Genomic DNA, 13,297 nt, shown 5'->3' with positions numbered 1-13,297 from the left:
CATTGTGGTTTTGATCTGCATCTCCCTGATGATTAATGATGTGGAACATTTTCTCATGTGTCTTTTAGCCATTCGGATTTCTTCTTTGTCAAAGTTTCTATTCATTTCATCTCCCCATTTTTTGATGGGGTTGAATGTTTCTTTTTGTGGAGTTGAACCAGTATTTTGTATATCCTTGAAATTAACCCCTTATCAGATGTGTAGTTGGCGAATATCCTTTCCCATTCAGTTGACTGTCTTTGTATTTTGGTCACTGTTTCTTTTGAGGTGCAGAAGCTTCTTAGTTTAAAATAGTCCCATTTATCTATCTCTGTTTTCACTTGCTTGGCCAGTGGTGTGACATCTTTGAAGACACTATTAGCTTCTATGTCATGAAGGGTTTTGCCAACATTTTCCTCAATGTATCTTATAGATTCCGTTCTGATGTTGAGGTCTTTAATCCACTTAGATCTTACTTTTGTACATGGAGTTAGGCAGAGATCTGAGCCCATTTTCTTGCATATAGCCGTCCAGTTTTGCCAGCATAATTTGTTAAAGAGGTTTTCCCTGCTCCACTTCACTTTTCTTGCCCCCTTATCGAAGATTAGATGCTCGTATGCTTCGGGGGGGACGTCAGTATATTCAACCCTGTTCCATTGGTCTACAGCTCTGCCTTTGTTCCAGTACCATGCTGTTTTAATTATTACTGCCTTGTAGTAGAGTTTGAAGTTAGGGAGGTTGATTCCTCCCATTTTCTTTTTCCCAAGTATTGCTTTAGCTATTCGTGGGGGCTTACTGTTCCATATGAATTTCAGGAGTTTTTGCTCCAATTCTTTGAAGAATGTCATGGGTATCCTAATAGGGATTGCATTGAATTTACACAGTGCTTTGGGAAGTATTGCCATTTTGACAATGTTAATTCTTCCGATCCATGAACAGGGGATATTTTTCCATTTCCTCGTATCCTCTTTTATTTCCTGAAGTAGAGTTTTGTAGTTTTCTTTGTACAGGTCCTTTACTTCCTTATTAAGGTGATTCCTACGTACTTAATTTTCTGGGGCACAATTGTGAATGGGATTGTTTTCTTCATGTCTTTTTCTTCTCTTTCACTATTTGCATATAGGAAAGCCATGGACTTTTGGGCATTGATTTTATAACCTGCCACTTTACTATACAAGCCTATTGTTTCTAGAAGTTTCTTGATAGAGGTTTTAGGTTTTTCTAAGTATAGTATCATATCATCTGCGAATAGTGAGAGCTTGATTTCCTCCTTTCCTACCTGGATGCCCCTAATATCCTTTTCTTGCCTAATCGCTATTGCAAGTACTTCCAATACTATATTGAACAGCAGTGGAGAGAGTGGGCATCCTTGTCTCGTCCCTGATCTTAGAGGGAAGGCTCTCAGTTTTTCGCCATTGAGGATGATGCTTGCTGTAGGCTTGTGGTAGATGACTTTAACTATATTGAGAAAAGTCCCCTCTATCCCCATTTTGGCTAGGGTTTTCATCATAAATGGGTGCTGGATTTTGTCAAATGCTTTCTCTGCATCTATTGATATGATCATATGATTTTTATCTTTTCTTTTTTTGATGTGGTGGATTATGTTGATTGATTTCCTAGTGTTAAACCAGCCTTGCATCCCCGGAATGAATCCTACTTGGTCATGTTGTATGATATTTTTGATGAGTAGTTGAATTCTATTTGCTAGTATTTTGTTGAGAATCTTTGCATCCGTGTTCATCAGGGATATCGGCCTGTAGTTTTCTTTTCTCGTGCTATCTTTGTTTCCTTTTGGTATTAGAGAGATATGGGCTTCATAGAAACTGTTTGGGAGAGTTTCCGTTTTTTCAATTTCCTGAAAGAGCTTGAGAAGGACTGGCAGCAGGTCCTCTTTAAATGTTTGGAAAAATTCGCTTGTGAATCCGTCTGGGCCCGGGCTTTTGTTTTTGGGAAGGCTTTTGATTGCAGTTTCTATTTCGTTGATGTTAATAGGTCTATTCAGATACTCCAGGTCTTCTTGATTCAGCTTTGGGAGATTATTGGAGTCCAGGAATTTGTCCATTTCTTCTAGCTTCTCTTGTTTCGTGGCATACAGACTTTCAAAGTAGTCTCTGATGATCTTTTGGATTTCTTTGGTTTCTGTTGTGATATCCCCCTTCTCATTTCTGATTCAGTTTGTTAGGGTTCTCTCTCTCTGTTTCTTTGTGAGTGTTGCAAGTGGTTTATCTATCTTGTTTATTCTCTTGATGAACCAGCTCTTGGTTTCATTGATCTTTTGGATTGTTTCTTTGGTTTCCATGTTTGATTTCTGCTCTAAGTTTTATGATCTCTTTCCTTCTGCCTGATTTAGGTCTTTCTGTTGATCCTTCTCTAAGGACTTGAGCTGTGAGGTCAAGTTGTTTATGTGTACCATTTCCACAGACCTAAGATATGCTTGCAGAGCTATAAATGTTCCCCTTACTACAGCTTTCGCTGCATCCCATAGGTTCAGGTAGCTCATGTCTTCATTCTCATTTGTTTCCAGGTATCTTTTGATTTCGTCCTTGACTTCGTTCCTGACCCATTCATTGTTCAGCATTGAGTTGTTTAATTTCCAGGTGTTTGATTTGGTTCTCCGTGTCTGTGTGTGATTCACTTCTATCCTCAGTGAATCATGGTCTGAAAAGATGGCTGATCCTATTTCTATCTTCCTTATTTTGTTGAGGTATGTTTTGTGTCCTAGCACATGGTCTATTTTGGAAAATGTTCCGTGTGCACTGGAGAAGAATGTGTATTCTTTCTTTTTGGGGTGTAAAGCCCTGTATAAGTCTATAAGCCCTCTCTCTTCTATTTCTTCTTTCAAAGCCAATGATTCCTTGCTGGGTTTTGTTCTTGTTGATCTGTCCAGAGGTGATAGGGCAATGTTGAAGTCTCCAAGTACTATTGTGCTGCTTTTAATGTCCTCCTTAAAATCTGTTAGCAGTTGTTTTAAATATTTGGCTGTTCCCTCATTAGGTGCGTATACATTTAAGAGTGTGATTTCTTCCAGTTGTACGTACCCCTTGATGAATAGAAAATGGCCTTCACTGTCCCTTCTAGCCTTTTTCAGGGTGAAATTAATGTTGTCAGATACTAGTATGGCCACCCCAGCTTTTTTACAGGAGCTGTTTGCTTGCAGGATTGTTTTCCATCCTTTGACTTTGAGTCTGTGTTTGCTCTGAGTGTTGAGATGAGTTTCTTGTAGGCAGCAGAATGTTGGGTTCTGTCTCTGTATCCATTTTGCCACTCTGTGTCTCTTCAATGGTGAATTGAGACCGTTGACATTGAGAGAGAGTATGGTTATGGGGTTTTGTGTCATGTTTCTGTGCGGGTGTGTTTTGGTTGTAGGGTTTGTCTTGTCTTATAGTAGCCCCTTTAGTTCCTGAGCTGCTGTTTATCTAGAAAATAGTGTAGCTTTCCATCTATTTGGAGTGAGAGTTTAGCCGGATAGAGTATTCTTGGTGAAGCATTCATTTCAGTGAGTTTTTTGACTATATCTCGCCACTGTCTTCGGGCTTGTAGGGTTTCCTCTGAGAGGTCTGCTGTGAATCTCAGGGGTGCTCCTTTGTATGTGATTTCCTTTTTTGCCCTTGCTGCTTGCAGTATTGTGTCTCTATCGGCAGCATCGATCATTCTAACTAAAATATGTCTTGGGGTGTTTCTGTTGGGGTCTCTTTTAGCTGGCACCCTTCGGGCTTCTTGAATCTGGATGGCTGTATTATGGAGCTCTGGGAATTTTTTGGCAATAATTTGTTTCAGCATGTTTTTTTTCATTGGGATTGTTTCCTTGAGCCTCTGGTAGTCCAATGATTCTAATGTTGTTTCTTCTGGAATCATCTCGTAGGACTCTGATTCGCTCTTGAGCTATTTTGAGGTCTCTTGCCATTGTTTGCTATTGTCTGTTGGCTTGGTGCAGCTGATCTTCCAAGTCACTGATTCTATCCTCAGCTGTGGTCGTTCTATTTTTGAGGGCAGTGAGTGAGGTTTTGACTTCATCAATGGAATCTGTGATGCGTGCCATTTCTGTGCGGAGCTTTCCAATTTCGGCTTTCATTTCTTGCTGTATTTTGTCAATTGTGCGATCGATTGGTTCTTTCATGTCCTCTTTCAGTTTAGCGGATATGTGTGTGACTGTTTCATCGAGTTGATTGAACATCTTGATGACTTCATATCTGAATTCCTTGTCAGAGAGATCCCTAAGGTGGCTAGCACCTACTGAGGCTTCTAAACGTATTTCCTCAAGGTCTTCCTGTGGTGGGGATTTGAGTTGTTTCCTCATGTTGTTGTGTATGTGGAGGAGTAATATTTGTTGGTTTGAGTGAACTACCTGCAGCCGAAAATTAGGCCTCGCCCACTTTTTAAAGCCACGCCCACCTCTGAAGTGGCCACGCCTCATGGATACCTGGTTTTTGTCTGGGAAGTAAAGACTGGGTGGGGGACAAGGGAGCAGCTCTGATGGGCGGTCAGACCAAAGGCAGAGAGACGAAGATCCCCTTTTCCTCCCAGCGTGGGGGGGGGCGCCTGCAGACACTTGCGTGGTAGGGTTCCAGATCCAGGTCAGAGGGGAGGCACAAAGACCAACCTGGGGGATGGGGGACAAGGAAGCAACTCTGATGGGCGGCCGGACCAAAGGGACAGGCAGAGAGACGAAGATCCCCTTTTCCTCCCAGCGTTGGGGGGGGGGGAGGGGGCGCCTGCAGACACTTGAGCGGTGGGTTCCAGTCCCAGGTCAGAGGGGAGGTGCAAAGACCAACCTGGGGGATGGGGGACAAGGAAGAAGCTCTGATGGGAGGCCGGACCAAAGGGACAAGCAGAGAAACGAAGTTCCCCTTTTCCTCCCAGCGTGGGGGGGGGGGGGCGGGGCCTGCAGACACTTGTGCGGTGAGGTTCCAGTCCCAGATCAGAGGGGAGGCGCAAAGACCAACCTGGGGGATGGGGGACAAGGAAGCAACTCTGATGGGCGGCCGGACCAAAGGGACAGGCAGAGAGACGAAGATCCCCTTTTCCTCCCAGCGTCGGGGGGTGGCGCCTGCAGACACTTGAGCGGTGGGTTCCAGTCCCAGGTCAGAGGGGAGGTGCAAAGACCAACCTGGGGGATGGGGGACAAGGAAGAAGCTCTGGTGGGCGGCCGGACCAAAGGGACAAGCAGAGAAACGAAGTTCCCCTTTTCCTCCCAGCGTGGGGGGGGGGGGGGGGCGGGGCCTGCAGACACTTGTGCGGTGAGGTTCCAGTCCCAGATCAGAGGGGAGGCGCAAAGACCAACCTGGGGGATGGGGGACAAGGAAGCAGCTCTGATGGGCGGACGGACAAAAGGGACAGGCAGAGAGATGAAGATCCCCTTTTCCTCCCAGCGTGGGGGGGGGGCACCTGCAGACACTTGCGTGGTGGGGTTCCAGTCCCAGGTCAGAGGGGAGGCGCAAAGACCAACCTGGGGGATGGGGACAAGGAAGCAGCTCTGGTGGGTGGCGAGACCAAAGGGACAGGCAGAGAGACGAAGATCCCCTTTTCCTCCTCCATCTTGAATTTTAAACAAGTATATTTTTATTTAAGTATTTCTAAAGCATATTTTATTTAACAGTCCTACTTTAGGAAATTACAAAATTTTGAAAAGAAAGACTGCATAAAATCTTAGCAGATTTTATAATACAAAAGTAATGCCTTGTATTTATTATAATAATCAACAGTACAATAGTATATAAAGATAAATTAGTAATCAATGAACTTTTATTTATTTAATTCTATGGAGGGGTCAGAGAGGTATTATAGGAGTTAAGATGTTTACCTTGCTTATGGCTGAAACTAGCTCAACCTCTCGCACTACGTGGTTCGTTGAGCACCACTGGGAGTCATCTCTTGCTGCAGAATGAAGAGTAGCACCAGAGCACCATTGAGTATGATTGAAAGAACCCTCTCTAATCCAAATAAATAAACATATACATATTCCAACGTTTTACTTTGTTCTCTTCAAATACCAAATATCTCCAGATACATAAATATGAATGTATATAAATATATGACATATAGTTGTCCCATATATTTTACAAAAATAAGGTAAAGGTAAAGGTAAAGGCCCTCCCGTTGATCGTCGATTTGCTCGAGCGGGCCCAGTAACGTCTCCATTGGAGACTTGTTGTTACTGTGTCTGGCATATCAAATACTCTCGGTAGCTTGCCGGGCTCTCCGAGAGGGGCGGAGGAATCGAACTCGGGTCAGCCATGTTGGCCGCGTGTAAGGCAAACGCCCTACCGCTGTGCTTTACAAAAATAAAATACAAAATATCATTTTGATGTAGTAGTAATCATTATCTTAATGTTTACTTCTATTTTCTATAAACTGTTAAGTATCTTTCTGAATATCCAGGGTCTTGTCAACATATTCATTTGTTAAGGACATACAAGTGGTCAATCAGTATTGGGGGAAGCCAGCAGGAGGGTAGTGGCGGGGAAGGGGAGCAGATCCTCATGGTCCTCAGCCTACTTGCCCACTGGCTCAATGGAAGTGTCTGCTGCTTGGCACCTGTGGTGTGTAGGGATTATCTAGACCATTCTGGTAATTCTCAGGGACTACAGCACTGAACCTAGTGGTGCTAGATGTTCAGGATGCCATGTGATGCTTAGGTTCAAAGCTGGTCTGGTGTATGCTAGACATGAACTCTATTCTATACTAGCTGTACTCTGTACTATCTCCCTGGCCTTGTTTTTTTTAAAGAACTAAGATTATATTTGTTTGCATGACTATATTAGCAGTACTATCGCAGCTTTATCAAAAAATATGTTACCACAGAACACTCACAGCAAAAAATCACTCCACGGTCCATCAGACAACCCTCTACCTTAGATTCCTGATGACTCTCAATTTCTAATAATTTCAGTTCAGTGGCCTGAGTCCAAGGATTGTTTTCATTTATTTTCATCAGTTTCCTAAATTTGCTTCTCTACATCACACCCGTGAGTGCTATTGTCTGATACTTATCTTGTCCTTATTTTCTTTTGACTTATTTTACATAACCACCTCCAATTTCATGGTATTATACAAAGAAAGAATTTATAATTTCTTCTGTTTGTAATGAAATTCCTGTGTGTGTGAGACAATATTTTTCATACTCACTCAATCTGTTGGGTTGTTTCTATATATGTTGTTAACATGGATATATATATGTCCATATAGAGAGAGAGCAGTGGTTTAGAGGACAATGAGTAAAATGCCTAAATCATACGTTAGATCTATTTTAATAGTTATAAAAATTTTCCATGATGTTTGTGGTGACTAGACCAAATTACAAACTTACAAACAATACAAGGGGTTTCCTTTTTCTCCATCCTTGAACTCTCTTGCCTTTTAAATATAGGATATATTCATGACTTACATATGCTTATCACGTATGTCAAGCCATATTTCACTGTTTGTTTTTAACTGCATTTCCCTGATAATAAATTATTTCTAGCATTTTAATATGCTCGTTGGCCACTTGTATGTCCTCATTATGAAGTGTCTGTTAAAATCTTTTCTTATTTTTAATTATTCTTGATACTGTTTGAGTTTCGTGACTGTCTTATAAGTACTTAAAGTCATCCATTTTGTCAGACATATGGTATGCAAATATTTTCTCATATTCATTGGGATAACTGTTCATTTTGGGTTTGTTTGTTCTTATTATGGGGCCATACCTGGAGTTGCTCAGGGCTTAGTCCTGAATCTGCATTCAGGAATAACTCAGAAGGGGCTCAGGGGACCACATGGGGTGCCATGGACAAAACCTGGCTTGGTTGTGTGCAAAGGAAACACCCTACTCTCTATACTATCACTCAAGTCCAGGGGATCTATTTTAATTTTAATGATTATTTCACAATGAATGGGCTTTTTAATTCATATTACCACTATTTATTGAATTTTTCTTTGTCCTTCCTTTTTATCAGAATCAAATTGCACACAACTCTGTGTAACTATTAACTGACTCTCTTTTTTTAACTTTTATTTTTTCATTGTTTTCAGCACTCTGTACTCGGGGTTTATTCCTGGATTGCTGCTTGGGATTACTCCTGGCAGTACTGAGAGCAGTTAGAGGCCCTGGGATTCAACCCAGTTGGGCTTCAGGAAAGCCAAGGACCTAACTTGATGTATTGTCTCTCCTAGAATCTTACTCTCCTTTGAAATAATGACTCATCCATTTGTCTTCTTTCAGTTATTGGCTATAATATTGCCAGAAACTCTGAGTACTAATACAGATGACTGACTAAGGAAACTGCATATTAAGTAGTGACTAACACAGGTGCTCTAAAAAATACATTGTGAACAATTGACAGCTCTTTCTCTAATGGCAGTTCCAAACTTTAATTTCATGACCATCATCTTCAATAATCTGTATTTACTTTATCATTAAATTCAACAAGTGTAACCATAGGCAGTAGACATTAATAAGTTTGAGAGAGACAGGAGGTAATCAGGCAAAAGGGCGTTGTTTTTCCATTTATTTTTTAGGTATAAGTTTATTCACTCAGTCATTTATGCAGCAAGCCTATTTCTAAATTACTTACTTTATACTACGTGATCTACTAACTTTTGGTGATAAATATGTGAGCAAAACAGATTTTCTAGATTCATGAAGATTTCAGTCATATTTTTTTGTAGCAAGTAGACAGGTACATAAATATCCTTAGTTCAAGGAACTTAACAAATTTTAAGTAGAACTTTTACCTAATTTTGAAGGTATAAAAGAATAATTTTGGGAGCTTGAATTATGCTCTAAATTGTGAACTGAAGGAAAATAAAAGTTTTCAAGCCAAAAAGAAGTTATTTATTCATATAAGTGGAAATAACTGGTGCAAAATCCTGGAAAGAGATGAGAGACTGAAGGGCAAAAAAAAAAAAAAGTATAAGTCCTCATTAGGTTAAAGAGATTGGAACAAACTGGAAACGAGTAAAATTTTAGGCAGAAAAAAGCATAACGAATCTATGCTCCAGTTGGTGAAGTCCACCAGTTATTTGAAAGCTTAAGAGTAATGTTCACATAAGTGGTGTTTGTATTGCTTCATGCGTGTCCTAATAAACCTTGATCACTTGATCACTTCATACCCCGTTACTCATCGATTTGCTTGAGCGGGCACCAGTAACATCTCCATTCATCCCTGCTGCATGCTAGCATAGCTCAATGGCATCTGCTCATTCTAGGAATATAAAGAGCCTCAAGCCGATTGTTCAGGGTCTTGACGAAGAAGTCTGACGATCTCGCAGGTGGGCAGCCATGCAATCTTTTGACGTCCCGTGAAATCCAATTGGTAATGGCTCTAGTCCAGCGGTCATCTCTAAATCTCATTACATGTTCAGCCCGTCTGATTTTTGATGCTTTGGCAAACAAGAGAGCATCCCTGATTCTCAGCATTCACGGAGGTCAGAACTCTGGATTCTATCTCTCATTTGAGTGAAGCGTGATACTCCAAGCATAGCTCTTTTGATTTCTCTTTGAGAGACCCAAATAGCGTTCTCATCCTGTTTTCATAGGGCCCAGGTCTCTGAGACGTATGTTAATGCAGGAAGAACAGTGGAATCGAAGAGATATGCTCGGAGCTGGAGGTTCTTAGTCCTCTTAGCTATTTCTTCGATGCTCTTGAAGGCGTTCCAAGCCACTCTCTTCCTCCTGCTCAACTCAAGTGTCAGGTCGTTCGTCATGTTGACTTCTCGACCTAGGTATATATAACTGTTGCATTTGAAGATGGTCATTCCATTGAGAGTGAATGGAACGTAAGGAGCAAGACTGTTTCTCATGAACATTGTCTTTATGAGACTCAGCTGTAATCTGACCTTTCCACACTCATGGTTGAAGTCGGTTAGCATTTGTGCTGCTTGGCTGAAGTTTGGTGTTATTAGAACGATGTCATCAGCAAAGCAGAGGTGGTGTAGTTGCCGAACATCTATCTTCATTCCCATTCCTTCCCATTCCAGTCATCGGATGACGTTCTCTAGGGTGGCATTGGAGAGTTTCTTAAAATTGTATCACCGTGCCAAACCCCTCTCTTGACATGGATGATCACTTTTTTGTAGAATGGTGAGATCCTGGTAGTGAATCCTCACGGAGGATCCTGATGTATTGAGATTGAACGCGCTGATTGGCTAGGGCTTCGATGATCACTTCCGTCTCAACAGAATCAAAGGCCTTCTTTAAATCAATGAATGTTAGACAGAGCAGCATCTTGAACTCCCGAGAAACCTCAATCAGCTTGGATACCGTGTGGATATGGTCAACGGTGTTGAATCCTTTTCAGAACCCTACTTGCTCTCATGGTTGTCCTTCATCTAGTGTACTGCCAATCCTATTCAGGATGACTCAAGTGAACAGCTTGTAGCGACAGACAATAGGCAGATTGGGTAATAGTTGCCAATGTCGTGGATGTCTCCCTTCTTGTATAGTGGTACAATCCTGCTGGTTTTCCATTGGGACGGAACCCTGCATTCAGACAGGTACCGTGTGAAGAGCCGAACCAGTGTATTGATGAATACGGATGGTAGGTTCTTTAGATGTTCACGTCTGACCTTGTCTGAGCCAGGTGCTCTTTGTTTCTTTACCGATGAGATGGAGTGTCAGATTTTGGAAGGGAGAATGTTGGGAACGACATATATATCCTGAGGAATTTTTTATGTGGGCAAGTGGACGTGGCTATTAAAGAAATCTGAGTAGAAGTCATGAATAATCTTCTCCATTACCCTTCTGGAAGGTGTGATAGATCCATCATTACATTGGAGGACAGTCGTCTTGGTCTTGTAGTTGGTGAAGGACAGGCTGGCGTTACGAATGCTTTTCCCGGCTTCCGCTGCATCTACCACAGCACTGCTGCTCTTCTCTCTTTGAAGTTTTCCTTGATTGCTTCTCCGCACTGTTTTGCGAGCTAGGACGTTTGCTTGCAGTTGCCTGAGGCATGCACCAAGCCGTGTTGGCAAATAAGCTCAAAAGTGTTAGAAGACAGGCTTTTTTTAAATAATCCTTATAAACCTCATTCTAGTTTATCTCTATTTCTGACCCTTAGCAGGAGTTGCATGGCAATAAGTATTGCTTAAATAGTCTTCCTTCCAGAAAAATCCACTCAGTGACTGTATATCATTTCTAATTCTGATCAACATTCATTAGACAACTCATTTCTTCCTTCTATTTCTGTTTTTTTTTTATTTTTCTTATTACTTGACTCATTAATCTGGAGAGCAGAAACTGTGTGGAATTTGTCTTGTGCCTCCCTATGTCACCAGTGAATAACAGGGAGTCAACAAATATTAGTTAAATTATGGGATACACAATAAAGTGATACCTAGAAATGTACACTTATCTGTAGACATTACTATATGTTTCTTAGTTTTCTTACATTATTTAAAATTATTGTGACTCTAGTATAGTCACCTTCAATACATTCATTTGGTTAATATTAAGTAATGTTTTCAATTATATAATTAGCAAAATATAGGAATGATTTGTGACATCATTTATGCCTTTGCCAGGGTGTGATTCTTTTAATTAGTGATTGTTTATATGTTAATTATATCAACAGTACAATAATCTCTTTCCTTGTTAAGGTGTCCATGGCTCCTCTTTCCCACATGCTCACTTTTGTTTCTAACTTAACAAAAGTGTTTTTCTCTGAAAAGAGTTTTTTTTTGCTATTCATAAGCTCATGCTGCCCTTGGCACTGACACATGATTTTAATACCCACTCCTATTTCACTAGCACCACTGATATCGCCCTTCTTACTTGTTACAGGCCAAAGATGTTGACCTTGGAGCAAATGTATCATATCGGATAAGAAGCCCAGAAGTGAAGCATTTATTTGAACTGCATCCATTTACTGGAGAACTCTCTCTTTTAAGGAGTTTGGACTATGAGTCATTTCCAGACCAGGAAGCAAGTATCACATTTCTAGTCGAGGCCTTTGATATATATGGAACAATGCCACCTGGTATTGCGACTGTCACAGTGATTGTAAAGGTAAGAGGTAGATCACTTCTGGCTGCCTACTCTATATTCTAGATTTGTTTTTAATATCGTACCTGCAATATTTGAGGTCACTATTTCATAATCTGTGTTATTATGCTAATGATTAGCATAATAACACAGTGATGCCAAATTCAGAAAATCAATTTTTGAATAAAAATTATCCATGAAGTTTTGATAATCAAAGTAGCATTTAACTACAAAAGATACATAACAAAAAAAACTCTACATAAAAATATTAATGTTGCCTGAGTCCCCATTAGCTTTGTGATGTTCTTAACTGTACTTTATTTAGCATACAATTCAGCAGATATTTAAGAGCTCTATGAAAAATATACTAATTCTAAATCTCCAATACAACTTTTGATCTGATCCTAGAAGATTAAGAATTCTAAGGCTTTAGAATCATTTGATTAAATTTGGAACCCACGATTCTGAAAGAAATCTAGGGAGAAGTAGAGGAATAAAGAAGCAAAAAGGCAAATGAGGGAATGTGAAGATAATAGAATATGAATAATGTAACTTAATCGATTTCTAAAGAATTTTACAGAAAATATCAGTATGTTCATGAACAACAATAAGTAAATCAGATTATGGATTAATAATTTATGTTTAGTTTATTGTGTAGCACTGTCCTACTGTTGTTCATCGATTTGCTTGAGCCGGCACCAGTAACATCTTCACTGTGAGACTTGTTACTGTTTTGGGCATATCAGATATGCCTCGGGGAGCTTGCCAGGCTCTGCCGTGTGGGTGGGATACTCTCGGTAGCTTGCTGGGCTCTGAGAGGGATGGAAGAATTGAACCCGGGTTGGCCGCGTGCAAGGCAAATGCCCTTCTCACTGTGCTGTCTCTCCAGCCCTTAGTTTAATATAGATATTTCAATTCATATTATATATACACAGATATAACTTTAACAACAGTTTATAATGATTTAGGTAGAAATTTTACCCAGTGGCCTTTGAGAGTAATTTTCCATATTGAGGACAGGAACAATAGTCCCTGAGGTAGGGTGCTTGCCTTGCACATGGCTGACCCACATTCAATCCCCAGCTCCACATATCGTCTCCCAACCCCCATCAGGACTGATCCCTGATTCCAGAGGTAGAAATAAGCCTTAAGCACACCCAGGTGTGGCCCAAAAAACAAAAATGAAATGAAAAATTAATTGCTATATTAAGAAAGGAATTTGTGAAATTATATAAAATATGAAGTATATGTAAAGTTTAAATCAATCTTCAGTTATAGATTCATGTGGTAAACTTGGAATTTAATATTTTACAACTATCATATACTTATTATATAGAAAACTATGTGTACTTTCTTAGT

The 13,297-nt window shown here is 40.5% G+C and overlaps 1 protein-coding gene across 1 annotated transcript in view; it reads left to right on the top strand.

The window, feature by feature from the left end:
• The window catches only part of PCDH15 (protocadherin related 15), a 743,595-nt gene that overhangs the window by 560,513 nt on the left and 169,785 nt on the right, over positions 1-13,297 (top strand). The window contains exon 20 of the mRNA XM_056120664.1: positions 11,738-11,962. Within this exon, the coding sequence (XP_055976639.1) occupies positions 11,738-11,962 (225 nt within the window). The remainder of the gene's footprint in view (positions 1-11,737; positions 11,963-13,297) is intronic.

This window comes from Sorex fumeus, unplaced genomic scaffold (assembly GCF_029834395.1).
Source record: "Sorex fumeus unplaced genomic scaffold, SorFum_2.1 ptg000043l, whole genome shotgun sequence".
Taxonomy (NCBI): Eukaryota; Metazoa; Chordata; class Mammalia; order Eulipotyphla; family Soricidae; genus Sorex; species Sorex fumeus.
The sequence above is the reverse complement of the archived record's forward strand: the minus strand, read 5'-3'. Positions and strand labels throughout refer to the sequence as shown.